The following is a 27643-nucleotide window of genomic DNA, read 5'->3' as shown; positions in this document are numbered from 1 at the left end:
ATAGCTTCGCAGTTTGGAATTTCCCACAAGCAGTCGTAACGGAACTGGGACACACTGTGTAGTTCACGATTCCTCATTTACTGCACGCACTTCGGGAAGACACGAATGTCACACTGATTCCTTGCCCACACGTCGGTGCTTATATACCCACATTGTAGCCGCGCTACGTTGCATATACCGGGTGATCAAAAAGTCAGTATAAATTTGAAAACTGAATAAATCACGGAATAATGTAGATAGAGAGGTACAAATTGACACACGTGTTTGGAATGACATGGGGTTTTATTAGAACCAAACAAATACAAAAGTTCAAAAAAATGTCCGACAGATGGCGCTTCATCTGATCAGAATAGCAATAAGTAGATAACGAAGTAAGACAAAAAATGATGTTCTTTACAGGAAATGCTCAATATGTCCACCAGCATTCCTCAACAATAGCTGTAGTCGAGGAATAATGTTGTGAACAGCACTGTAAAGTATGTCCGGAGTTATGGCGAGGCATTGGCGTCGGATGTTGTCTTTCAGCATCCGTATAGATGTCGGTCGATCACGATACACTTGCGGCTTCAGGTAACCCCAAAGCCAATAATCGCACGGACTGAGGTCTGGGGACCTGGGAGGCCAAGCATGACGAAAGTGGCGGCTGAGCACACGATCATCACCAAACGACGCGCGCAAGAGATCTTTCAAGCATCTAGCGATCCTTTTTTTTGTTCTAATAAAACCCCAAGTCCTTCCAAGCATTGTCAATTTTTACCTCTCTATCTACATTATTTCGTGGTTTATCAAGTTTTCAAATTTATACTGACTTTTTGATCACCTGGTACTTTGCAGCAATGTCCTAAAACGAAACCTTTTGGATGATCCCTTATACTTTCGCAAAAGAAGAATCAACTTGATGGGAAACCTACTGTACTAACCAGAGAACGACATGTAACTATTTATGTTAGTTTGCTTTGCTCAGTCCTTTTTTTTCTATCACATTACTTTTTGTGTCTGATGAGAAGCAGGTAACAGAAGCCATTCTCCAAAGCACGTAAATATTGCGTGTGTGGGTCTAAAATAATTTTTATTTTATGCATGCAAATCAAAGGGAAACAGTGAAAAAGACGGAACTGTTTGAACTTCTTCACACGTACTCTCAGGCTGACTCACTCATTCTTTGATAATATTCCTGTTGTTTTTTGTTCATCTTGCTTTTCATTTCATCGTGCCCTCGAAAACGTGCAAATATTATCTTCTGTTTGGGCACTGAAGACTGAAAATTGTTAAACTCACTTTTATAATTGGCACTGAAATGCCTGTGTGGATACTGACTTAGAGACTGTACATACTATGCCTCGCCTGCTTGGACTATGGCTGAATACGCTCAGAGGTCTGGACAGTGCAGAGGGTCGGGTAGCTGGAGCTGGGTGCTCCAGTGTTAGGTGGGTGACGAAGCCCCTCAGGGAACTGGTGGGCAGGCCAGGAAAGACGGTCAGTCTCCACTCTGTTTGCTTGCTGGCGGTCTCGTCCGAGATGTGGAGCAGACTCTTCCGGCAGCGACTGAGAGCACCGGTTGCACACAGCTGCAAATCGCAACACTTGTTGGCAAGAATGATGCCTGCCGCCTTGGTTCCTCCAGGATGCTGGCTAATTTGGTGAAGACAGAAAGCCTCGCCTACATGACAGAAGCAGAGCTATTGTTTTGTATAAGTCAAAAATTATCCAGACTTTTCATAAAACACATTACTTACTTCAAAAATACAGTCGATTTGCACATTATTTTGCAATATAGTCTCCCTTCTTTGAAATGCACTTGCTCCATCGGTCTACAAGCTTGTGTATTCCTGCCAAAAATAAGATTTCCAGTTGGTTGCAAAGCCACTGATGCACCATCTCTTGCACCTCTGTGTCTGAGAAACATCGATGGCCTTGCAATGCGGTTTCAGCGGCCCAAACAAATAAAAGTCTGATTGAGCAAGATCCGGACGGTAAGGCATATGTTCCAGCAGCCCGAAACCCAATTTTTGGGTGGTTTCAAGGGTGAGGCAAGCCTTGTGAGGACCGGCAATATCGTGTAACAGCAACACTTTCTGTACATAAAGACCTCGTCATTTGCTGCAAATTGCTGGTTGAAGTTTGTTCGTCAGCAATGCACAGCAGTAATCTTTGTTGATGGTTTACCCCGTCTCCGTGTGATGTTCCACTACAGGCGCTTTTGCACCCTAAAATATGCTTATCATAACCATTCCACCAATGTCACAGATTTGATTGTTTTTTTCTTCTCTGGTGATGTGGGTGCTTCCACTCCATACTCTGGCGTTTTAATTCCGGCTCATAGTGATGAGACCACGTTTCATCACAAGTCACTATTCTCTCCAAAAATGACTCGCCTTCTTTGTAGTTATGGCCAAGTAAGCGTTGGCAGATCTCAAGAGTTCATGTTATCCACTGAGTCGTCATGGCACCCATTGCGAACAAACTTTATGAGAGACAAGTTCATCATGGTTGATGGAATAGGTCTCATGTTCAACACAGACTCTATACCACCTATAGTAACCCACCTATTCGTGAAAACTGTACGGGCGTTACATTTTGGTCTGGCGACTTTTGTGCTAGAAAACACTTGACTACAGCAGTTTACTGTATATATGCAAGTACTGTATATGCTAGGACGCAGTATATGTAAAACTCATGACAAATCAATTTTTTGTATATAGTGTACATACTGCACATAGTGATATATCTGATACAAATGTACCCTATCAAAGGAACGGAAGGTTTGAATGTTGTATGCCAATACCTGAAACATAAGAGTTGTGGTATCAGTTGCATTACAAGCGAGAAAACTGGTCAGCAGCTTGGATTCAAGTGAAAATGGCGATAACATGGCCTACATTTTTAGTCATAAGAAAATGACTGATGGCATACTCAATAAGATCAAGAATACGTCAAACCTAGGTAGACCAAAAATTTTGTTATAGACTAATATTATACTTGAAATTTGTCTATTTGAGAAATGATGCTAGAAGTGTAGTGAAAACATGCATTTTTCTTGACATCAATGTATGTGTGAATAGTAGCCGGATGCCTACGTGAATGGGAGACATTATAGTACATATGCTACAGCGCAAAAATTCAGTGCTATTAAATATAATGTATGACACATTTACAAAGCACAAATTGCTATACTGGTTAATTGCCAGAAAATGTTGTAACAGACTGATCAAATACTAGTATATTAAGTGGCCTAAGGTTCACGTGAGATGTAGACCAAAGTCTATGTACTACAATAAAATAAAATGCTGCATCCCAAGCATTGCAGTATTCGACAATAATACCTGTCCTCTAAAGGCAGGCATATGTCGTATGTGTGCTCAAACATAACACTATGCAGGTTATGTGTTAAAATTATCTCCATGAAAGAAAACGCTCTGCCGTGAAAATGTATGGTTTTATTTCCTTTGCCACAGCTAGTTTTAACTACGATAGCGTCGCATTTGAACCATAAGACAAATTGTTTCCACCATATGTATTCTTTCTCATTATATGTATTTTTAAAACATAATTCGGATACTCAACAGTGCACTGTTTTATTTTCTTCTTCACTGACGTTTTTCGCAGAAAATAGAAACTTTGTATTTCTTGCTTGTCGGATAATGATTAGAGTACTACTATATAATCTGAATTTTGTGGTAATAATAAATAAGGCTCAAATTGAGAGGGGGAGGAGACGGTAAGAGGAGTTGGAGAAGTTGACATAGGGAGTGGAAAGGGGGGACCGTGCGACTGCTACGGTCGCAGGTTCGAATCCTGCCTCGGGCATGGATGTGTGCGATGTCCTTAGGTTAGTTAGGTTTAAGTAGTTCTAAGCTCTAGGGGACTGATGACCTAAGATGTTAAGTCCAATAGTGTTCAGAACCATTTGAACCATTTTGGAAAGGGGGAGATGGACAGGAAGAGGGGCCATAGGAGTTGGAGACAGAGGAGGGAGGTGAAACTGGGCACAAGGAGGGGAGGAGGTGACAGACAGAGAGGGGGGGGGAAGAAGCAGGAGATTGACAAAGAGAGGGTAGGAGGAGATGAATAGAGAGGGTCGCGGGGCGAAGGAGAGTAGGACGTATATCCAATTCCCATACATATCAGAAACGTGTGCTTCCTCTTTTCTTTCGTTTTCATGTAACTAGACTGAGCAACAGCATCACATCGCCAGGTACAGTTACGTGACATATTTTTATGTTTGACCACAAGCAGCTACAACGCACCACACTCTATGTTACATTTTCCATATTGTTTGTAGCGTTTATTGACCAATTACTTTTGTTATCTTTCAACAAAAGGGCACCATAATTTTTATTTTCCTGAATGAACAACGTAAAAACTACTTCGAAACATCTGGATCAATTTGAATCAGCAAGATCCTGTTGGGATGAGTGTGATAGTGTGGAGAGAGAAGGTAGAGGAGGATGTGGACAGGGAAGGGTGAGTGGAGGATATGGAAATGGGGGGAGAGGAGACAGACAGAGAAAACAGGAGGAGGATGTGGACAGGAGGATAGGAGAGGTGGAGATGGACTAAGAGTGAGGGTTAGGGGAAGTGGAAAGAGAAAAATAGAGAATAGATGGAGAGAGAGAGAGAGAGAGAGAGAGAGAGAGAGACGGGTGGCAGGAGAGGGAAGGAAAGTGGCGGTGGCAGAGGTGGGCAGAGGGAGGGGGAGGAGCAGATGGACGGAAAGAGGCTGGAGGAGCAGATGGGCAGAGTGGAGAGGAGAAGAAGGAATGAGAGAGGAGAGGTGCAGATGGACTGAGAGAGGGGAAGAAGCAGATGGAAAGAGAGAGGGGCAGGAGAAGATGGAGAGAGAGAGAGAGGTAAGAGGAAGAGCTGAACAGGAAGAGGGGGGGGAGGAGGTGGACAGGGAAATAGCGAAGGAGGAAATTGACTGTGAATGAGGGAGAGAGGGACGAGGAGAACATGGACAAGATGATGGTGGAGGTGGCAGAGAGAGGGAGGAGAACAATACAGAGCTGGAGAAGGGAGAGATGGGCTAATCGAAGGTCTGGATAAATATGTATCGGGCCAAGGGTGGGTGCTCAGTTAGTATGCCATATTTCTCGCGCCACGTCATTTCTGTGCGGACTGCGCCTAAGGCCGCACGTCCTATATTTAACACCTCCTGCTTACAACTGACTCGTCGAATGCACGTCTGTTGTTTGCAGTTCTTAATTCAAGCAGCCACCATACTTGGCTACTCCGCTGCCGTCCCTCAAACGCCAGGAATAAAGTCAGTATCGTATATTTTCGACGTACAGTATGTGGTTTCACCGCCAGACACCACACTTGCTAGGTGGTAGCCTTTAAATCGGCCGCGGTCCGTTAGTATACGTCGGACCCGCGTGTCGCCACTATCAGTGATTGCAGACCGAGCGCCGCCACACGGCAGGTCTAGTCTAGAGACTCCCTAGCACTCGCCCCAGTTGTACAACCGACTTTGCTAGCGATGGTTCACTGACAAAATACGCTCTCATTTGCCGAGACGATAGTTAGCATAGCCTTCAGCTACGTCATTTGCTACGACCTAGCAAGGCGCCATGTTCAGTTACTATTGATATTGTAAATAATAACTCACGCCAGCCTGCGTGAGCTAAAACGCGTGCCTTTCGGCTTCCTCTAGTAGACCGGTGTTGGCTCTCCTGCCAACCCACAACACTGTATATCTACCAGACAAAAAGTTATGAAGCCTACTGTGTGCGAATGTGGTTTTGTTTGTATGTACCTTTAGTACACTCACTGAATTGCCCTACGTATAATGTAAACTTGACGCCTGTGAAGAAACGAACTGATGAAACAGTCTTTTGTTCTGCAGACTATTAACTCATTCGATTGAAACATAATTTTAGACAACATCACAGCGAAGAAGCAGTGCACAGGAGGTGTGGAGAACAGAATGTCTGTACATTGTATCTATTTGCTTACGAGTTCCTTACGCTGATTCAGTGATATGACACTCGGATATCTAACAGCTGATAAAACAAATCTGCTTTAACGATCCATTGCAGTGTTACGTTTATAAATGCAGTTAAAACAAAGTAAACATGTCACAATATGAGATAATTTCATGATGCTTTTAGGTTGTACCGTTAGATAAAGCAGATTAGGACGTTTTGCAAGTCAGGGAGGCAGTGCTGAATAATGCGATTAATTGGCGCAGTACAGCATGTATCGGCTCCGGAAGTATACAGCCGAGTCTGCTGATATAGTGACCCATTACAGATAAAGAGTGAAATTATAAAGCAGATGTAGTTTAAACATAATTTCATATAAACAGTTCATAATGCGTACGTATCTTCAGGTACATCTGTGATGTACACTAAGATCGCATCACTAAGAAGCAGGTCTGCGACACAAATTAAAATTGGTAGCCGTGTTTCTACATCTGAAAGATGATGTCAACTCAAATTTCACTCTAGTCGCATGAGAGTGGCGCTAGTAGCGTCGTTATGAGGCTGAAAATCAGGTTTGTTTTAAGTACACGCTGTAACTGTCGTTAGCGTTAATTACCTTTGAGACTGGAAGTAGTGAGCTGATGTTAGTGAAGAACGTGACAAAGACGCCATTATTACCATCTCACTGAGTTTGAACGAGGTCGTGTAACAGGACTATGAGAAGCTGGACGTCCCTTAAGACTTGGCAGAAATGTAGCCACCGTGCATGAATGCTGAAAGCGGTGGTCTCGGGAATGTACCGCCTCAAGACGACTGGTCCCTGCACAGCCACGTGGTACTACCGAGAGGGATGACCATCGTGTTTGGTGTACGGCCCTGGTGCATCGTACGGCATCTGCAGCAGCAACTGGAGCAGCAGTTGGCACCGCAGTCACACAACGAACTGTTACGTATCGGTTACTTCAAGGACAGATCCGAGCCAGACGCCCCGTAGCGTGCATTCCGTTTAGCCCAAACCACCGCCATTTGCAACTTCAATCTTGTTGAGCGAGAGTACATACTGGGTCAGAGTGGAGGTATGTTGTGTTTCCTGATGAAAGCTGGTTCTGCCTCGGTGCCAGTGACGGCCGTGTGTTGGGTAGAAGGAGGCCAGTTGAGAGCCTGCAGCCATCTTGTCTGCATTCAAGACATACTGGAAGTAGACCTGGAGATACGGTTGGTGCGCGACTTTGCATGACAGCAGGATCAGTCTCACGGTTATTTCATGCACGCTGACCATAAATGTGCGTGTGAATCTTTTGACTCGACCTTTTGTGCTGCCAACCACGAGCAGAATTCAGGAGGGTGTTTTCCAAGAGGACGTCCTCAGGCGCTCAGCATTTGTTTGCTGCATACAGGCTAGGTGACCCCATACTTCTGGGGACTGGTAAATGCTGCTAATCCTACGTCCTTGTAAGCTCTGGGCATGCTTCAGAGACCACTGTGCGATGCAGCAGTGGAACATTGTGTGTCACTGGGGATGGGGATGTTGGCCTGACAGTCCTCATTGGGAGGACAGTAAAACTCTCCATAAAAAGCCCCAGTCTCAGTGTGTGCTGCGTGGTGATGGCATGAATGGCTGTTGAGATGCAACAGTCTTTAGAGGGCAGGGAGATCGTCTTATCTGAAGGTCATGGACGCTGCCTACCATGAGGGGATTTAGCCTGGCCACAGCCAGGGGCAGCCCCTTATCCAGGCTCTGTGCTGAGGCTGGTCAACTGCCACTTACAATCCGATGACAACTTCTCATGGTGCGTCAGGCATGTAAGTTCCTCCAAATTCACCTGCAGTCCTTACTGTTGCTTGCCCACCTCTGAAACAACTTTTGTCCAATCGTCCGTGAGCAACAAGGCCGTTTGGTATCAGCGAGTGGCGTTTGCTGGAGTCACTATGGGTAGCTAACGACTGGTTTCGATCAGATAGGGTACAAAGAGTAGAGATAGCACATACTTCAAATAGATCTAAGAATTTAGTAAAACACTTATCAGAACCAAAATACATTAATATAGGGGTTCCATAAGGTAGCATATTAGGACCAATACTGTCCCTGATATACATCAATGACTTTCCGAGTAGTGTTACTCATGGTGAAAAAATCCTCTTCGCTGATGACAGCAATATTATAGTCACTGAGAAAACAAGAGAACTCCTTGCCGAGAAAGCAAATGAAGCTCTCAAGAAAGTTTATGATTGGCCAGTAAGTAATAGAGTGACAGTGAACATAAAGATAACTAATGCTATGAATTTCACTTTGAAGAGGAAAAATGAGAAAGTTAAATGGATGCGGCATCTCTATAGACTGTGTAACAAATGCGAAATTTCCAGGAATGAATATTGATTCTTAGTTAAAGTGGTGTGAACACACAAAGGTACTTGCAAACAAAATCTCATCAGCATGTTATGCTCTTAGAATCCTATCATCAGTGTGTAACATGCAATGTCTTTTAGTTACATATTATTCGTATGTACACTCAGTTCTTAGCTATGGAATTCTTTTTTGGGGAACAAATGCACAAAATATGAACGCAATTTTCAAACTCCAGAAAAGAACCATAAGAATAATAACCAAAAATACTAGTCGAGCTCATTGTAAGGATCTGTTCACAACACTGAGGATTTTAACTGCTCCATGTGAATACATTTACCAGTCAGTTGTACACATAAAAGATAACATTGGTAATTACTGCACAAACAGCTCTGTCCATGACCATGCAACAAGAGATAGAATCAACTTACATTTGCAAAGAAAAAATAAACATAAAACTCAAAACAACATTTTATATCAAGGGATAAAACTGTACAATAAATTACCAAAAGAGATTAAAGAAATTGCAAAAATACACTTATTTAAAAACGTAGCTAAAATGTACCTGTTATGCAATATATTTTATACATTGACGAATTACTTAGCTAAAACAAGGTAGGGGTTTGATAAAAATGTTATACAAATAAATAATAGTAATAATGATTATAAAATATCCAACATTCCACATAACACCTTCATTTTATGTTTTTTTCCTTTTTTTCTCCTTTCTAGAAATACTTACCCCCAAGCTACGCATAGCACAGTACTAACATCTCTTCCTCTTTCTGAGCTCAACATCTCAATCATTGTGGAGGGATGCTGACTCAGGTTTTCGGGATAGCAAATGGAAAGTTGAGGTACAGAAAATGGCCCAGAGATCACCAGTGTGTGTGTGTGTGTGTGTGTGTGTGTGTGTGTGTGTGTCTGTGTGTAGCGATTGAAGTGTTATGAAACAATGTGTGTATAGTGTGTGCAGTGACTGATAGTGAGATATGAGTGAGCAATGTGGCATTACGTTATTTAATTTGTAAAAAAAAGGTATTGTATACCAAGAGTAAATCTAACGATTGTCTCTAACTAGAAGTCTGTGTATACATGTGTATACGAATTAGCTTATTTTAAATTGATCTAAATTTGTAAATACTTAGACATGTCCTATATCCTTGTAAAAAGAGATCTACGGATTAATGAAGCTACTGCTACTACTACTACAACTACTTACTACCACTACTACTACTTGGTGAAGAGCAAGTCCAACCCCAAGTCTACAGTTTTAACCACCTGCCACCAAGATTACTACAGAAGCCCTGAGTAATTTTAGATTTAGTGCAGTACAAGGAAGATTCAACTCCTGTATGTATTTTAATACGTTATTTTATGAAGTTTTAACTCAGCATCACAACTCTACAGCTATGATTAAGGATGGGCTGAAGCAGGGACATTCCGTCGGTTGCTCTGTTGCGTTCCCTGACCATGTCCACAAGGTCCGACTGGCTCGAGACTTTAATGGTAATGACGTGGAATTGCGTGTGATCTTGAGAGCACTGGAGAAGATAAGATGTGCTTCAAGTACTTACTTCCTTGTCTGTTCTGATTCTCTTAGTGGCCTTCACTCTCTAGAACACCTGTACCCAGCAGATAAAGTAACACAGAATGTGCCGGATGCCTTCCTCTAACTACAACCGCTGGGGAAGGAACTGACTTTCTGCTGGGTACCAGGGTACATGGGTATTGTAGGGAACGAGAGGATGGATGTAGCAGCCAACGAGGTGTGTAGGGATCCTCAGTTATTTCAGTGTGTTATCCCCCTACATCCTATCTCCTCGCTGTTGAGGTACAGAGTCATGTATCGATGAGAAAACGAGTGGCCGGAAGTGACATGTAACAAGCTGCGTCTGGTAAAGCCCGCTATGCCGTGGACTTCCTTTCTGCTACGAAGATGGTATGAGGGCCCCCACACTCGTCTCTGCATGGGCCACAGTCCGCTGATGCATGGCTTCTTGCTTCCGCGAAGACTCTCCCATGTGTGTTGAATGTGACGTACGGATCAATGCGTGCCTCATCTTACTAGACCGTCTTTTATTTTAGGACCAGAGGGCAGCAGCATTTTTGCTGGCTGATAGGCCCTCTTTTTTAAGTGATGTTCAATCGAATGTGGTAAGACTCTTTGTGATTTGTCCAACTTGTTTCCAAAAATGTTAGGGAGGTGCTCTTAATATGTTAACAATGTGACTGGCTCACCCATGGTTTTTGTACGTGATCAGCCGATGACGTTTCCCTGTACCATTGTTTTAGTTCATCTTTCTGCTTTACTCCCTGTTGTAGCACCTTTCAGTCTTTTCTCATTGTCTTAAGGCGAATGAGACAGAGTAACTTTGTGAGTGAATGCGAGTGAGGTGGAGATGACTGGTCGAAAGTCGTTTTGTAGGTCTCATTCTCTCTGTGCACATCAATTTTAGTGAATTTATTCACATTTTTTTGCGTTTAAGATGTGTCAGGGAGCTGATAACGTTGCTATGGAGCACCCATAATATCAGAACACATACACACTTCAACAGGATGAGTCCGCAGCTCGTGGTCTCGCGGTCACATTCTCGCTTCCTGAGCACGGGGTCCCGGGTTCGATTCCCGGCGGGGTCAGGGATTTTCACCTGCCTCGAGATGACTGGGTGTTTGTATTGTCGTCATTTTATCATCACTAAAGTGGTGAGATTGGACTGAGGAAAGGTTGGGAATTTGTATGGGCGCTGATAACCACGCAGTTGAGCGCCCCACAAACCAAACATCATCATCATCATCGTTTCAACAGGATAATGCTCATCCACATACCACCCTTGTAACCCAACATGCTCCACAGGGTGTCGACATGTTGCGTTGGCCTACTCGATCACCCGATCTGTGTCGAATCGAAGACATATGAGACATCATCGGACGACAATTCCAGCGTCATCCACAACCAGCGTTAATCCAGTCTATATTGGCTGACCAAGTGCAACACGCATCGAACTCCAGTCCACAAACTTATATCCAGCACATGTACAACACAGTGCACACATGTTTGTATGCTTGCATTCGATATTCTCGAGGCTACGCCGTTTATTAATGTACCAGCAAGTCCCATTCGCCATTACGTCAACCTGTGATCTTGAAATACTAATCACTTATATTACCTAAAAAATGTATTACTAATATTTTATTGCTCTATATGAATTATTTTTTTGTGTTGCGACTTTTTTCCTGTCAGTGTATTATGCTGCAGTTTATGTAATAACAGACTGTTTTATGAAATTATAGAGTACCCTCCTTTTTTGTGGCTAATATGGTTTGCTGTAGCCACTGGATCGCAAACTTTATATATCCAAAGAGTGAGAATCTTCGTTACCCCTGCAATAAGAAAGCGAACTTTCAGAAAAAAAAGTTATTTTAGGGAGGCCCTAACGCCGACGCAGTCACGTAGTGGCGAGTGTTATGAGGGATGTGCGGGGAGAAAGAAAGCCTGTAAGAAACTAATAAAACAGCCTAATGTTTATGGCGACTGCTAGCGATTGGCAGGAAAACCCTGTTATACGCTGGCCTGGCGTTAATTTCCACTATTCACACGTCGCTGTATCGGATACGATCTTATCAACGTACGCAGTTCCTCATATTTTTCTCGGCTTTATCGCTCTTGTCTGAGAAACACAGCAGAGACATTCGTCATTATCAGAGCAAAATCCTTTCTGTCCCACTCAATCAATCACCGCCTTCTCTATGTCCTTTCTCTAGGATGACCTCCCTCAGTATATCACAGAACTGAATAAAAGTTCCAACTTCATAAGACAATTAACGACATATCTCGTCCAACGTCTGTCTTCGTTCTATACTTACTCCATTGCAACTAAGTACTCTTCATTTCTACCAGGCCTTTCTCGTTTCCCGAAGAATTTGACTCTCTCATCAATCATATCACTATGTCATAAAATCCCACTTTTGTGCACCTATTAATACGTTAAGTAGCTTCTACTCTAACAATTGTTAGCATTGTTATTGATAGTAGTATGTAAGGTCGCTAGTATCACTGCTATAAGTTGTTAGTAAATGCTACTACTCCAAATGGCATTAGATAAATTTAAATTTGTTTCTTTAACATTTTTAATTATATCATTATCGTGTAGTAAAAGAAGTCACAGCAGCTTTGAAAATCACAAAAAATGGAAAAGTAAAACGTTAAATGGAATTAATGAAGTGTTAAATAAATTTAGAGGATTTGAAAAAAAAAAAAAAAACAAATGTACCATGCAATTCGACAGAAGCAAAAGTAATGTTGTTATTTAAGATACGATAAAAATATAACTTGAAAATTACAGAGATATAACCTTCCCTGACCAAATATATAAACTTTATCCAAAAATTTTAAACACTAGACTAAAAGCAATAGCGGAATGTTTACTGGTGGAAGAACTGGTTATACTGACAAAGGAACGATCAACGTCGGATGTACTTTTTACTTTACGAGAGCTTATTGAAAAGTGGAAAGAGCTTACAAAAGAGACACATACTGTATTTACATATTTTTAGAACACGTTCGATAATGTTTTTAGTCAAAGTTAAGGAGAATATCGGAATACAGAGGTTCCCATTCAGCTTATATCAGCTACCAGAATTCTGTGTAAAGAAACATTAGTAATCTTAGATATAGAAGACATATGTACAGAATCCATACAAAAAAAATTAAGGGGATGAAACAAGGCTGTAGTTTACCTCTAAACTGTTGAATATTCACACTGACGATGTAGATCCCAGACGTAATTCTAGGATAAACACTGGGGTACAAGTAAGCAATTCGGTAAAGCTAAAATCAGTCGTATATGCTGTTGACCCTACACTGAATTTTACAAGAGTTAGTTATTTACATAAAGAAATTTATGAACTAAATAAATAAATTTAAAAAAATCACCTAATAAATCAAAGTCAATGGCATTTTGTGTAAAATATTCACTGAGGACGAAGATAGCAGTTAATGAAAGAAATTGAAAATGTAGAAGATTACAATTGTTTTCGATCTGAAATATTCTATGAATATGAAGAAGATAATACTATACTCCGTACTTATTTTATTTAGTTCATGAATTCATTTGTGCAAATCAGCTTCTCTTGTAAAATTCAGTTTAAGATCATCATCATGTGGGAGTTATTTTACATTATGAAAGTTGGGCCCCATATGGTTACCTTTCTGTGAAACGAACGTGGAATATAAAATTATAAAGAATGTAACAATCATTCGCGGAAACATAATTTATTTATCTTGTTTCAAATCGATTTCGAATGATATCAGTCGTCATCGGTACATTTTTCTAACCAGTACATGCCATAAGTAGAAGTACTGTCCTTGGCAGATTTCTATCATGAAAGAAATCTGCCACGATAGATATCTTCCTAGGACAGTAATTCCACTTATGGCATGTATCGGTTAGAAAAATGCACCAATGATGACTGCTATCAGTCGAAATCGATTTGCAACAAGATAAATAAATTATGTTTCCGCGACTGGTTGCTACATTCTTTATAATTTTATTTTACATTAGTTTTCTCTGTTCATCGCATTACGCATTTAAAATTGGATAGATTTGGAAATATCTTTAAACAGTTAATAGAACTTCAAAGCAGGAAACACGGAAGAAACATTTCAGAAATTTTATTAAATACTCGGATTGCCAGCCCTATTATATGGAAGTGAATCATGGACATTAAATGAGAAACAAGAGAAACAAAAACAAGGAATAGAAATGAGATATATCTGAATGCGTTTTCTGAGCCGAAACTGGCCCAGAAAAATTGTCTGTTACATCACTTGCTGAGTGCCCCCATACATACGAGGGTGAGTCAAACGAAAACCTTAAATATTTTTTAAAATATTATTTATTGTGCAGAAGAGGTACAGAGCTATATCACTTTTCAAAATAATCTCCCCCACGCTCAATGCAAGTCCTCCAGCGCTTACAAAGTGCATAAATTCCTTCGGAAAAACAAATTCTTTTGGCAGTCCGCGCAACCACTCATGCACCACGTTGTATCAAGGGAGGCCGAGAAGAAGAAGAGAACAACAGACGAACACAACTGGCCTAACACAGGAAGTGAAAGCGGAAGGAAGAAGATGTTTTTACTATGTATCACATTAAAATTATGTCCGCCTCCTTAGCTGGGTGGTAACGTGCTTGCCTCCCACGCATTGGGCCCGGATTCCATTACCGTCCGGATTGGAGATTTTCTCCACTCGCAGACTGGCTGTCGTGTTGTCTTCATCATCATTTCATCCTCATTACCGGCGGGCGAGTCGCCCAACGTGGCGTCGAATGAAGTAAGACTTGCACTTGATGGCCAACTTTCCCGAATAGGCGCCTCCCGGTCAACGATGCCATACGCTCATTTCCATATTAAAATTATTTTCTTTCTTAAAGCATCCATGATGTAAAAATACTGCGCATTTAAAAGCGGGCCGGCCGGTGTGGCCGTGCGGTTCTAGGCGCTTCAGTCTGGAACCGCGTGACCGCTACGGTCGCAAGTTCGAATCCTGCCTCGGGCATGGATGTGTGTGATGTCCTTAGGTTAGTTAGGTTTAAGTAGTTCTAAGTTCTAGGGGACTGATGACCACAGATGTTAAGTCCCATAGTGCTCAGAGCCATTTGAATCATTTTAAAAGCGGTGATCAGGTGAAATAAATAAATACATGGAAACTACTGCGAGGGGCGTTAAATAAGTAATTCGACACATTTTTTTTGAAAGCTGGTCGGTTTTATTCAGGATTCCAAAACACCGTATAATTCCCCACTGCACACTGTTCGCTACAAAATCCTATTTTTAACATAATCTGCGTTCAGTGCGACCGCCTTAGTGGGAGGTCCTGTATGCCCGTATGGTACGACTCTACTGCTCGACGTCGGAACTAGCATCAGTAACGTCCGCTAACTGCATGCTTGGAAAAAATGGAAATGAGCGTACGGTACTGTGGGCCGGGAGTCCCCCATGCGGGGAAGTTCGGCCTCCGAGGGCAAGTACTTATTGCATTCGACGCCACATTGGGCGACTTGCACGTCGGAAATGGGGATGAAATGATGATGAGGACAACACAACACCCAGTCAAATTCAAACGGTTCAAATGGCTCTGAGCACTTCTGAGGTAATCAGTCCCCTAGAACTTAGAACTACTTAAACCTAACTAACCTAAGGACATCACACACATCCATGCCCGAGGCAGGATTCGAACATGCGGCCGTAGCGGTCGCGTGGTTCCAGACTGTAGCTCCTAGAACCGCTCGGCCCAACACCCAGTCCCTGAGCGAAGAAACATCTCGTGTCCCAGCCGGGAATCGAACCCGGGCCCTTTGGCGTGGCATTCCGCTCAGCTAACGGGGGCGGACAGTGCATCTTTAATCGGCCCAAGCAGATTGGGGGGGGGGGGGGGGTCGAAAGTGCGAGATCCGGAGTCTAGGATGGATAAGGGAGAACAGTCCAATAAAGTTTTGTGAGCTCATCGATGGTGCACATGGTGCACAGACACGCGCGAGGCCTTGCGTCATTTGCGTGGAGAAGAATTTGGTTCGCATTTTTGAGGCGACAAGCACGGTGAAGTCGCTTCTTCAGTTTCCTGAGGGCAGCGCAACACACGTCAGAGTCGATTGTTGCATCACGATGGAGGACATCGAACAGAATATCCTCTTCGGAAGACCGCTGTAATGACTTTTCCGGCTGAGGGCGCGGCTTTGAAATTTTTCTTCGCATGATACATGTATGGTGCCACTCCACGGATTTCCGTTTCCGTTTCGTCACCTGTAACGATGTTCGACAAAAATTGTCACGATCAGTTTCGTAACGCAAAGCAGGTCTGCACAGATGGTGCTCCGTTGCTCTTTATGGTGTTCTATTAGACGACGAGGAATCCGGCGGTCGCACACCTTTGAGTACCTGAACTGGACGAGTCTGTCAGGACTGCCAACAAAGACGACCAGTTGATCAGCGAGGTGTTTGATTGTGGTCCGTCGATCACTTTTAATGAGAGTGTCCGCACGCTCCATCTCTGCAGGGGTCACAGCTGTGTGCGGCTGGTCGGCACACAGGAGATGGCACAAGTTTGCGGGACTTTATTGCGATGATGGCAGACGCCTCGCCCAACGACTCATTGTGCTTTTGTTCTTTGCCAGGCCTCCGTAGACATTCTGCAAGCGCGTATGAGTATCTGCGTTTTCTGCCAAAAGAGACTCTCTGACGGCTCTCGGCTTGGAACGCACCTCCGTTACAGACTCCACATATCAAAGCTTCATGAAACTGTAGGTGCCGAAGCGGAATGTTCCACGATGTCCCACAACAAATTCCGCGTTTTCTGAGCCGAAACTGGCCCAGAAAAATAATGTGTTACATTATTTGTTGAGCGCCCCTCGTACATAGACTACTGGGCATTAAAATTGCTACAACACGAAGATGACGTGCTACACACGCGAAATTTAACCGACAGGAAGAAGATGCTGTGATATGCAAATGATTAGCTTTTCAGAGTATTTACACAAGGTTGGTGACGGTGGAGACACCTACAACGTGCTGACATGAGGAAAGTTTCCAACCGATTTCTCATACACAAACAGCAGTTGACAAGTATTGCCTGGTGAAACGTTGTTGTGATGCCTCGTGTAAGGAGGAGAAATGCGTACCATCACGTTTCCGACTTTGATAAAGGTCGGATTTTAGCCTATTGCGATTGCGGTTTATCGTATCGCGACATTGCTGTTCGCGTTCATGATCCCATGACTCTTAGCAGGTTATGGAATCGGTGGGTTCAGGAGCGTAAAACTGAACGCCGTGCTGGATCCCAACGGCCTCGTATCACTAGCAGTCGAGATGACAGGCATCTTATCCGCATGGCTGTAACGGATCGTGCAGCCACGTCTCGATCCCTGAGTCAACAGACGGGGACGATTGCAAAACAACAACCATCACCACGAACAGTTCGACGACGTTTGCAGCAGCATGGACTATCAGCTCGGAGACCATGGCTGCGGTTACCCTTGACGCTGCATCACAGACAGGAGCGCCTGCGATGGTGTACACAACGACGAACCTGGGTGCACGAATGGCAAAACGTCATTTTTCCGGATGAATCCAGGTTCTGTTTACAGCATCATGATGGTCGCATCCGTGTTCGGCGACACCGTGGTGAACGCACATTGGAATCGTGTATTCGTCATCGCCATACTGGCGTATCACCCGGCGTGATGGTAAGGGGTGCCATTGATTAAACGTCTCGATCACCTATTGTTCGCATTGACGGTACTTTGAACAGTGGACGTTACATTTCAGATGTGTTACGACCCGTGGCTGTACCCTTCATTCGATGCCTGCGAAACCCTTCATTTCAGCAGGATAATGCACGACCGCATGTTGCAGGTCCTGTACAGGCCTTTCTGGATACAGAATATGTTCGACTGCTGCCCTGGCCAGCACATTCTCCAGATCTGTCACCAACTGAAAACGTCTGGTGAATGGTGACTGAGCAACTGGCTCGTCACAATACGCCAGTCACTACTCTTGATGAACTGTGGTATCGTGTTGAAGCTGCATGGGCAGCTGTACCTGTACACGCTGTCCAAGCTCTGTTTGACTCAATGCCCATGCGTATCAGGGCCGTTATTACGGCCAGAGGTGGTTGCTCTGGTTACTGATTTCTCAGGATCTATGCACCCAAATTGCGTGAAAATGTAATCACATGTCAGTTCTAGTATAACATATTTGTCCAGTTAATACCTGTTTGTCATCTGTATTTCTTCTTGGTGTAGCAATTTTAATGGCCAGTAGTGTACACTGACTTTAATTCTAAAAATGGTTCAAATGGCTCTGAGCACTATGGGACTCAACTGCTGAGGTCATTAGTCCCCTAGAACTTAGAACTAGTTAAACCTAACTAACCTAAGGACATCACACACATCCATGCCCGAGGCAGGATTCGAACCTGCGACCTTAGCGGTCTCGCGGTTCCAGACTGCAGCGCCTAGAACCGCACGACCACTTCGGCCTTCACTTTAATACTCTTTCATCGCAAACTCATGTCAGTTTTCATCGATTCCGTACTATGATTGTTCCGGGGTAACGACAAGCGCCGGCACGAAGATAAAGAACGCAATAGCAGAGAAGGCAGTGAGACAACGTCAGCCGGTAGTACGCTGACCAGGAGCGCACCACGACAGGGGCCTCTAACCGAAGAGAATATAAGTGACGCTCCTGCCAGCCTCGGCCCTAGAAGACGGACACTTGTGGACCCCGACTAGAAGACAGCACTAGAAGAGCTTTTACTTGTGATCTGTATCCATTACTTGCATGGACATTCTATGCAGCGAAAGACATTGATTATTTGCATATCGCCAATAGCATATGACACGATATTGTAGATCTGTGGTGTGCGTACTGTAAGACCTTCGGTACACACCATCAGATTATTTGACTTGTCGCTCTAACGAAGTAGGCGAGTGTCAGCAATATGTCTCGTGGTCTGATCGTGGCGCGTTTATCTTCTGCCGTTAGGTCAGACGATAGAAATGCCACTTGCACGCTTAAAGTAGCAGATTGACGGTGACTAACTTTAAACAGAACTGGATTAATTTTCACACACATTTATTAAAATAATAACAAGCATAAAAACTACTTAACTTGGTTCTGGATGCTATTTACAATTGACAATCTGAAGTTCCTTGGGTATTGGTACGTTAATCTTATTCTCACATATATCTCTGATACTTGACAAATGTGTCTATATATTTATCTTCATGGCTATGTACAGGAATATGGTAATCTTATTAGGCGCAGGCTGAAACTTGACTATAGATTAGTACAGACAAATGTAGAACTCGTACAGACTGGTACAGACTAATGCAGACTGGTACAGACTGGTGCAGACAAATGCAGATTGGTACAGACTAGTGCAGACAAATGTAGACTGACTAATCGGAGGTCTGTACACTCGTTAATATACCTCGCGCGTTCATGTATCACTGCGCGATTGTGATCCGCGAGGAGAAAAGTTTCTACGTTAGCAGCAATCTCATTGGCTGCATTACATATTATTACGCGGATCGGCGGAAGCAAAATTTGGTTCATTTCTAAGGCATAGCCATCTCGTAGTGCGGAGACAGACGAGCGCTGCGCCTGCGCTGTTGTGCTTAGCGGGGCGCGCTCTAGTGGGAAAGTTGTGTACGCGCTGACTACGCGGAACTATGTACAGAACAAGATCAAGGTTAACTATTGTCAATCTACTTTATTGCAATAAAAACCATTAATGTGATTTGCATGAATTGTTGTATAGCTGTCCGGGAAAGCAGTACGCCATAAGAGACGAGTGAGCAGGACCCCACAATGATGACCACCTAGAGACAGAGAACTGATGAAAATTTTGCGGTGAAGCACTGTAATTATAGACAGTTAAAATCAGTTCTAACTGGATCGATGCGACTAACTGTACATACAACCCTGGTTCTCTTTTATACCCAAAACTGACTGGTCAGCGTAACGTGACTGATACGGTAATTATGTACTCACCGAGGACTCCGAGGCGGTAGTTGAGGGAGACGAAGACTACGCCGTAGCGGATGAGGAAGTCCGGTCTGCCAAAATCCATGTTGCCGGAGCCCCCGACCAGGCCGCCGCCGTGGATGTGGACCATCACCGGCAAGAGGTCGCCAGGGCCCTCAGACGGCAGCTGCGGGCAAATCACCTCACTGCACTCGGTACGAAAATGTTCAAATGTGTGTGAATTCTTAAGGGATCAAACTGCTGAGGTTATCGGTCTCTAAGCCTACACACTACCTAATCTAACTTAAAATAACTTACGCTAAGGACAACAGACACACCCATGCCGCCGGCCGGTGTGGCCGTGCGGTTCTAGGCGCTTCAGTCTGGAACCGCGTGACCGCTACGGTCGCAGGTTAGAATCCTGCCTCGGGCATGGATGTTTGTGATGTCCTTAGGTTAGTTAGGTTTAACTAGTTCTAAGTTCTAGGGGACTAATGACCTCAGCAGTTGAGTCCCATAGTGCTCAGAGCCATTTGAACCATTTTTTTGTCCTTAGGTTAGTTAGGTTTAGGTAGTTCTAAGTTGTACGGGACTGATGGCCATAGATATTAAGTCCCATAGTGCTCAGAGCAATTTGAACCATTTTTTGGACATCCATGCCCGAGGGAGGACTCGAACCTCAGACGGGGGCAGCCGCCCGGACCGTGGCAAGGCACTCGGTGCGCCTCGTCACAGACGCTGATTAAGAAGCGAGGCTTCACTTTGCAAGAAATACGGGTTGCAGCCAGTTTTTAAAAGTAATGAAGCTTGCCTAGTCTTAACAGCTGTACTTAAACTGAAATGTCCGACACACCATAAATTTTGGCTTCACTTGAGTTGAATTATATATTCTTAGTATTAGAGCTGCACCTTTTTTACATTGAAGTCAGCTGATAGGTATACCTGCTTAAAGGAAGTCTCTCTAAGGAATCACCCTCAGAGGACCTCATGTTTCCAAGTAGAGAAGGAATTAGCATGTTTCATCAAAATATAAGGGGTATTAGAGATAAAGTTAGTGAATTGCTTATAGATGTTGACTCTGAGGTTATTGGTGTACCGGAGCGCCACTAAAATAATTTGACAAATCAGAGGCTTCTTTTACCAGGATACAGATTAGCTGGCTGTTTTTCAAGGAGTTCCTTGAGGAATTGGGGAGTGGCCATGTACATAAAAAACAGCATTCCGTTTGAGTCCATAGAAGTATCACGGTACTCCACTGAACAGAAATTTGAATGTTGTGCAGGGGCAGTTGGAATTAGTGAAACTAAACTTCTATATGTTGTTCTTTATAGGTCCCCCAACTCTGACTTCAGAGCGTTTCTGTTCAAGCTAGAGAGGGTTCTTGATTCACTTTATAGAAAGAACCAGGAATTAGTTATAAGTGGCGACTTCAGTATTAATTTTGTACATGACTGTGCAAGAAAAAGGATGTTGGTAGATCTCCTAAATTCATATGATCTGATGCAGGCATCTAGGGTGCAGGGAAACAGTAGCGCAGCCATAGACAACAGTTTTATTCATTCTTCATCCTTAGATGGGCACTCTGTTAGTAAAAGGGTGAATGGCCTTTCAGACCATGATGCACAAATTTTAACACTAAAAGGCTTCTGTGCAAGCTGTTGTGGATGCAAATGGTCATCTCACTGAGCAACGTTAGTAACCTGTAACGTAAGCATGGTAGAAATTGATAAATGTAACCCTCTCATGTGCAAACTAAAATGTCTTTCTTTCAATGGTTTATTTGTTACTTCTCTTCGAATGTCCTTACAAAGCACTCCGTCTTCAGGCCACAAGTGGCCCACTGGGACCATTCGACCGCCATGTCATCCTCAGATGAGGATGCGGATGCGGATAGGAGGGGCGTGTGGTCAGCACACCGCTCTCCCGGTCGTTACGATGGTTTTCTTTGACCGGAGCCGCTACTATTCGGTCGAGTAGCTCCTGAATTGGCATCACGAGGCTGAGTGCACCACGAAAAATGGCAACAGCACATGGCGGCCCAGATGGTCACCCATTCAAGGTTCGACCACGCCCGGCAGCGCTTAACTTCGATGATCTGACGGGAACCGGTGTGTCCGCTGCGGCAAGGCCGTTGCCAATGTCCTTACAAATGTGTCTACAAAATTTCCTTGACCTGCGATCACTCGTTTATCACTCTCTCTCACGTAACAAAAGTTTAATCATAACCACCCTGTATATTTGATCACCAAATTTTTCTGGTAATATAATTTTATTTTTCACATCGATCCATTTAGAAACATCGATCTTGATGCACGAAGATTAGTAATCACAATTCTTAACTTAAATGATACGAACACCACTTTACAGTGAAACTAATATTGTTATACTTTAGTTTTCATGCAAACAAAATTTGTTTTAATTTTCAGTTTTTGTAATTTTACTATTGGTAATTAAATCTAAAATTATATGAAGATAGTGTCCAAATTTGCTACCTTTATCAAAATTTGCAACCCTTATAAATATTTGCAACCTTTATCAAAATTTTCAACCTTCATTTTTAATTATTAGGGACATACATCTTTATATCAATAATTATTTCCAGAAAACATTATGTAAATTACAGCTGAAAACTAATTTCAATTAAGACAATAATAATAAAATTCATTTGAACTACATCCTATTCTAGAATGACCTGACAGCTATGTATGTAATACTCATTGCCACCAAACGCGCCATAATAGTTTCAGTTGTTGTCGAGATCGGTCAATGTAACTATCAAGTACGTTGTGTTGTGTTGAAATGTTGCACAACGCATTTACTTAACACGTGGTGTTGTAAAAAATGTTAGGAATTTACCAATAAATACTGATGATATCAAAAAGCAGAAGTGTTCCAGCGATTTTTACTGAAACAAGAACCCTTGGACACATAAATTAGAATAAACAGGAACAGACACACTAGACAACGAGGAAGTCATATCAAGGTAAGTAACATTTATCTGCTAATATGATAATTCTACCCTTATGAAACTACATTAACAACCAAAGAAACTGGTGCACATGCCTAATATCGTGTAGGGCTCCCGCGAGCACGCAGAAGTGTCGTAACACGACGTGGGATGGACTCGACTAATGTCTGAAGTAGTGTAGAAAGGAATTGACACCATGAATCCTGCAGGACTGTCCATAAATCCGTAAGAGTACGAGAAGTTGGAGGTCTCTTCTGAACAACACTTTGCAACGCATCACAGATATGCTCATATCTGCGGAGATTGGTGGTCAGCGGAAGCGTTTAAACTGAGAAGAGTGTTCCTGGAGTCACTCTGTAGCAATTCTGAACGTGTGGGGTGTCGCACTGTCCTGCTGGAATTTCTCAAGTCCATCGGAATGCACAATAGACATGAATGGGTGCTGGTGATCATACAGGATGCTTACGTCAGCTCTGTCACAGTCGTATCTAAACGTATCAGGGGTCCCATATGACTCCAACTGTACACACCCCGCACCATCACAGAGCCTCCACTACCTTGAACACTCCCCTGCTCACATGCAGGGTCCATGGATTCATGAGGTTGTCTGCATACCCTAACATGTCCATCCACGCGTCGTTCGACCAGGCAGTACTTTTCTAGTCATCAACAGTCCAATGTCGGTGTTGATGGGCGCAGGAGATGCCTACAGTTACGTGTCGTGCAGTCTCAAGGGTACACGAGTGGGCCTCCAGCTCCGAAAGCCCATATCGATGATGGTTCGTTGAATGGTTCGCACGCCGACATTATTGATGGCCGAGCATTGAAATCTGTAGCAATTTGCGTAAGGGTTGCGGTTATGCCACGCTCAACGATTCTCTTCAGTCGTCGTTGGTCCCGTTATTGCAGAATCTTTTACATCTACATCTACATTTATAATCCGCAAGCCACCCAATGGTGTGTGGTGGAGGGCACTTTACGTGCCACTGTCATTACCTCCCCTTCCTGTTCTAGTCGCGTATGGTTCGCGGGAAGAACGACTGACGGAAAGCCTCCGTGCGCGCTCGAATCTCTCTAATTTTACATTCGTGATTCCTCGGGAGGTATAAGTAGGGGGAAGCAATATATTCGATACCTCATCCAGAAACACACTCTCTCGAAACCTGGACAACAAGCTACAGCGCGATGCAGAGCGCCTCACTCGCAGAGTCTGCCACTTGAGTTTGCTAAACATCTCCGTAACGCTGTCACGCTTACCAAATAACCCTGTGACGAAACGCGCCGCTATTCTTTGGATCTTCTCTATCTCCTGCATCAACCCGACCTGGTACGGATCCAACACTTTTTTTTGTTATGGTTTTAGGGCGTAAAACTGCTACGGTCATTAGCGCCGACGAGGTTCCCACACTGATGAGCAATACTCAAGTATAGGTCGAACGAGTGTTTTGTAAGCCACCTCCTTTGTTGATGGACTACATTTTCTAAGGACTCTCCCAATGAATCTCAACCTGGCACCCGCCTTACTAACAATTAATTTTAAATGATCATTCCACGTCAAATCGTTCCGTAAGCATACTTCCAGATATTTTACAGAAGTAATTGGTACCAGTGTTTGTTCCGCTATGATATAACCATACAATAAAGGATCCTTCTTTCTATGTTTTCGCAATACATTACATTTGTCTATGTTAAGGGTCCGGCCGCAGCGATGTCGATGTTTTACCGGATTCCTGGTATTCATGGTACACTCGTGAAATGGTCGTATAGGAAAATTCCCACTTTATTAGTATGTCAAAGATGTTGTGTCCAACCGCTTGTGCACCGATTGTAACAAAACGTTCAAACTTACATAAATCTTGATAACCTGCCTTCTAGCCGCAGTAACCGATCTAACAACTGCGCCAGACACTCGTCTTATGTAGACGACCGAGCGGGGTAGCTTCGCGGTCTCAGGCGTCTTGTCACGGTCCGTGCGGCTCTCCCCGTCGGAGGTTCGACTCCTCCCTCGAGCATGGGTGTGTGTGTCGTCCTTCGCGTTAGTTAATTTAAGTTAGATTAAGTAGTGTGTAAGCTTAGGGACCGATGACCTCAGCACTTTGGTCCACAAGACCTTACCGCAAATTTCCAAATTTTTTTACGTAGACGTTGCTGTCCGCAGCTCCGTATTCCGCCTGTCTACATATCTCTGTGTTTCAGCATGCATGCCTATACCAGTTTCATTGGCGTTTCAATGTATATTAAAGTTGACAACACCAGTATAGTTAGTTCAACGTGGGATATTTACTTTTTTCATCGACGAACGTTCTGATAGCAAGGAGGTGGAGCAGATTAGTGCTTAACACCCCGTTGACAACGACGTCATTAGAGACGGAGCACAGGCTCGGATTAGGGAAGGACATGAAAGGAAATCAGTCGTGCTCCTTCAGAGGAACCCGAAGCGATTTAAGGAAATCACGGTAAACCTATAGTAGGATTGGCGGACGAGGGTTTGAAAAGCAAGTCTTCTTGTCCAGAGTGTATACCGATTAGGTTCCTTTCGTAGTATGCTGATGCATTAGCTCCATACTTAACAATCATATACAACCGTTTGCTCAACGAAAGATCCGTACCCAAAGACTGTAAAGTTGCACAGGTCACACCAATATTCAAGGAAGGTAGTAGGAGTAATCCACTAAATTACAGGCCCATATCGTTAACGTCGATATGCAGCAGGATTTTAGAACATATATTGTGTTCGAACAATATGAATTACCTCGAATGAAACGGTTTATTGACACACAGTCAACGTGGGTTTAGAAAACATCGTTCTTGTGAAACACAAGCTCTTTATTCTCATGAAGCGCTAATTGCTATTGACAACGGATTTCCGATCGATTCTGTATTTCTAGATTTCCGGAAGGCTTTTTGGCACTGTACAACACAAGCGGCTCGTAGTGAAATTGAGTGCGTATGGAATATCGTCTCAATTATGTGACTGGATTTGTGATTTCCTATCAGAGACGTCACAGTTCGTAGTAACTGACGGAAAGTCATCGAGTAAAACAGAAGTGATTTCTGTCGTTCCCCAAGGTAGTGTCATAGGCCCTTTGCTGTTCCTTATCTACGTAAACGATTTGAGAGACAATGTGAGCAAACGTCTTCCGTTGTTTGCAAATGACGCTGTCGTTTATCGACTAATAGAGTCATCAGAAGATCAAAACAACCAGAAAAACAATTTAGAAAAAATATGTGAATTGTGCGAAAAGTAGCAGCTGACTCTAAATAGCCAAAAGTGTGAGCCATACATATGAGTGCTAAAAGGAACTCGTTAAGCTTCGGTTACACGATAAATCAGTCTAATCTAAAAGCCGTAAATTCAAGCAAATACCTAGGTATTACTATTACGAACAACTTAAATTGGAAGGAACACACAGAAAATGTTGTGGGGAAGGCTAACCAAAGAGTGCGTTTTATTGGCAGACCTACTAAGGAGACTGCCTACACTACGCTTGTCCGTCCTCTTTTAGAATACTTCTGCGCGGTGTGGTATCCTTACTAGATAGGACTGACGGAGGACATCGAAAAAGTTCAAAGAAGGACCGCACATTTTGTATTATCGCGAAATATGGAAGAGAGTGTCACAGAAATGATACAGGATTTGAGTCGGACATCATTAAAAGAAAGGCGTTTTTCGTTCGACGAAATCTTCTCACGAAATTCCGATCATAAACTTTCTCCTCCATATATGAAAATATTTTGTTGACACCGACCTACATAGGAAATAAGGGAAATCAGAGCTCGTACGGAAAGACATAGGTGTTCATTCTTTCCGCGCGCTATACGAGATTGGAATAATAGAGAATTGTAAAGGTGGTTCGATGAACCCTCTGCCAGGCACTTAAATGAGATTTATAGAGTATCTATGTAGATGAAGATGTAGAACGGTCGTCCTTCTGAATCTGAATCCAGTGTGCTAACCACTGTGCTTGTGATAGTGAACGATATGTAATATTATAGTGTCCATACGCCTTGTTTTGGGAGATGCCTCCCCCGCGCCCCCTCTCGATAGTGTTTACAATGAAATAGTACATTACTTACAAGGGGAAGGCCTGAGACACGGCCAACCGATTCGGCTAAAATTCGGCAGGTCGCTTGTGTGCTCCCTAAAACGAAGGACTCTAGGATATTTTGGGTCAACACCCCCGCCCGCAATTTTGAGAAAATCGCCCCTAAAAGTTATGACGAGCAATCGACTCAAAATTGAAGAGATCGATAGATAATTGTAAATAGAGCATTTTTAATCATCAGGTATGGGGCCCGCAAACGCAAACTTTTCCAGAAATCGAGGAGAGAAACTTTTACAACTGCCGCTTCTGTATCCACGTGGTAAACGATTTCACCGACAGTGCCGATAGCGCAGCGGCCAAGGTAACTGGCTGGGAATCGAAAAACCCGGGTTGGAATCTCAAAAAAACCGAGCGGATGTTATTCTTTTCGTTTGTATCTTTCAATATCTCAGTTGATAGGGATAGGAGGCTCAATAAAGTAAGTAAATCAATAAGAAATGATAATAATAAGGTAGGCAAATTAATTTACTGCGCGACGCTTGTTTACAGCGAAGCACGGGACAGAATGCACGCGGGGAGAGTTACGTTGTCCCGTATGTCTCTTCGTCATACCATAGTTGTGCACCTGGAAGAGTGAAGGTGTCCAGCACGAGCCTTATAGAAGTCAATCGGAAAGAGTTGTTTTCCGTCATTAGGCTGCCGCGAACCTCGCGGATACATGGAGTGGTTTTTCCATCGTTAACGCGCCGAATGAAATACGTTTTGTGAATGAATACAATGTTCTTCATTAAGTAATATATGACGAGTACTGTATGTAGTTTGTAGTAATTAG

General features: G+C 43.3%; 1 protein-coding gene and 1 pseudogene across 1 annotated transcript in view; both read right to left on the bottom strand.

Moving 5' to 3' along the window:
- LOC126424766 (esterase FE4-like) overlaps window positions 1-27643 on the bottom strand; it is a 189915-nt gene that overhangs the window by 106137 nt on the left and 56135 nt on the right. Inside the window, exon 3 of the mRNA XM_050087517.1 lies at window positions 19825-19984. Within this exon, the coding sequence (XP_049943474.1) occupies window positions 19825-19984 (160 nt within the window). The remainder of the gene's footprint in view (window positions 1-19824; window positions 19985-27643) is intronic.
- On the bottom strand, window positions 21816-21933 carry LOC126425334 (5S ribosomal RNA; annotated as a pseudogene).

Source organism: Schistocerca serialis, chromosome 10, assembly GCF_023864345.2.
Source record: "Schistocerca serialis cubense isolate TAMUIC-IGC-003099 chromosome 10, iqSchSeri2.2, whole genome shotgun sequence".
Classification (NCBI taxonomy): domain Eukaryota; kingdom Metazoa; phylum Arthropoda; class Insecta; order Orthoptera; family Acrididae; genus Schistocerca; species Schistocerca serialis.
Note: the sequence above shows the minus strand (reverse complement) of the source record. Positions and strands in the feature narration are given on the sequence as shown.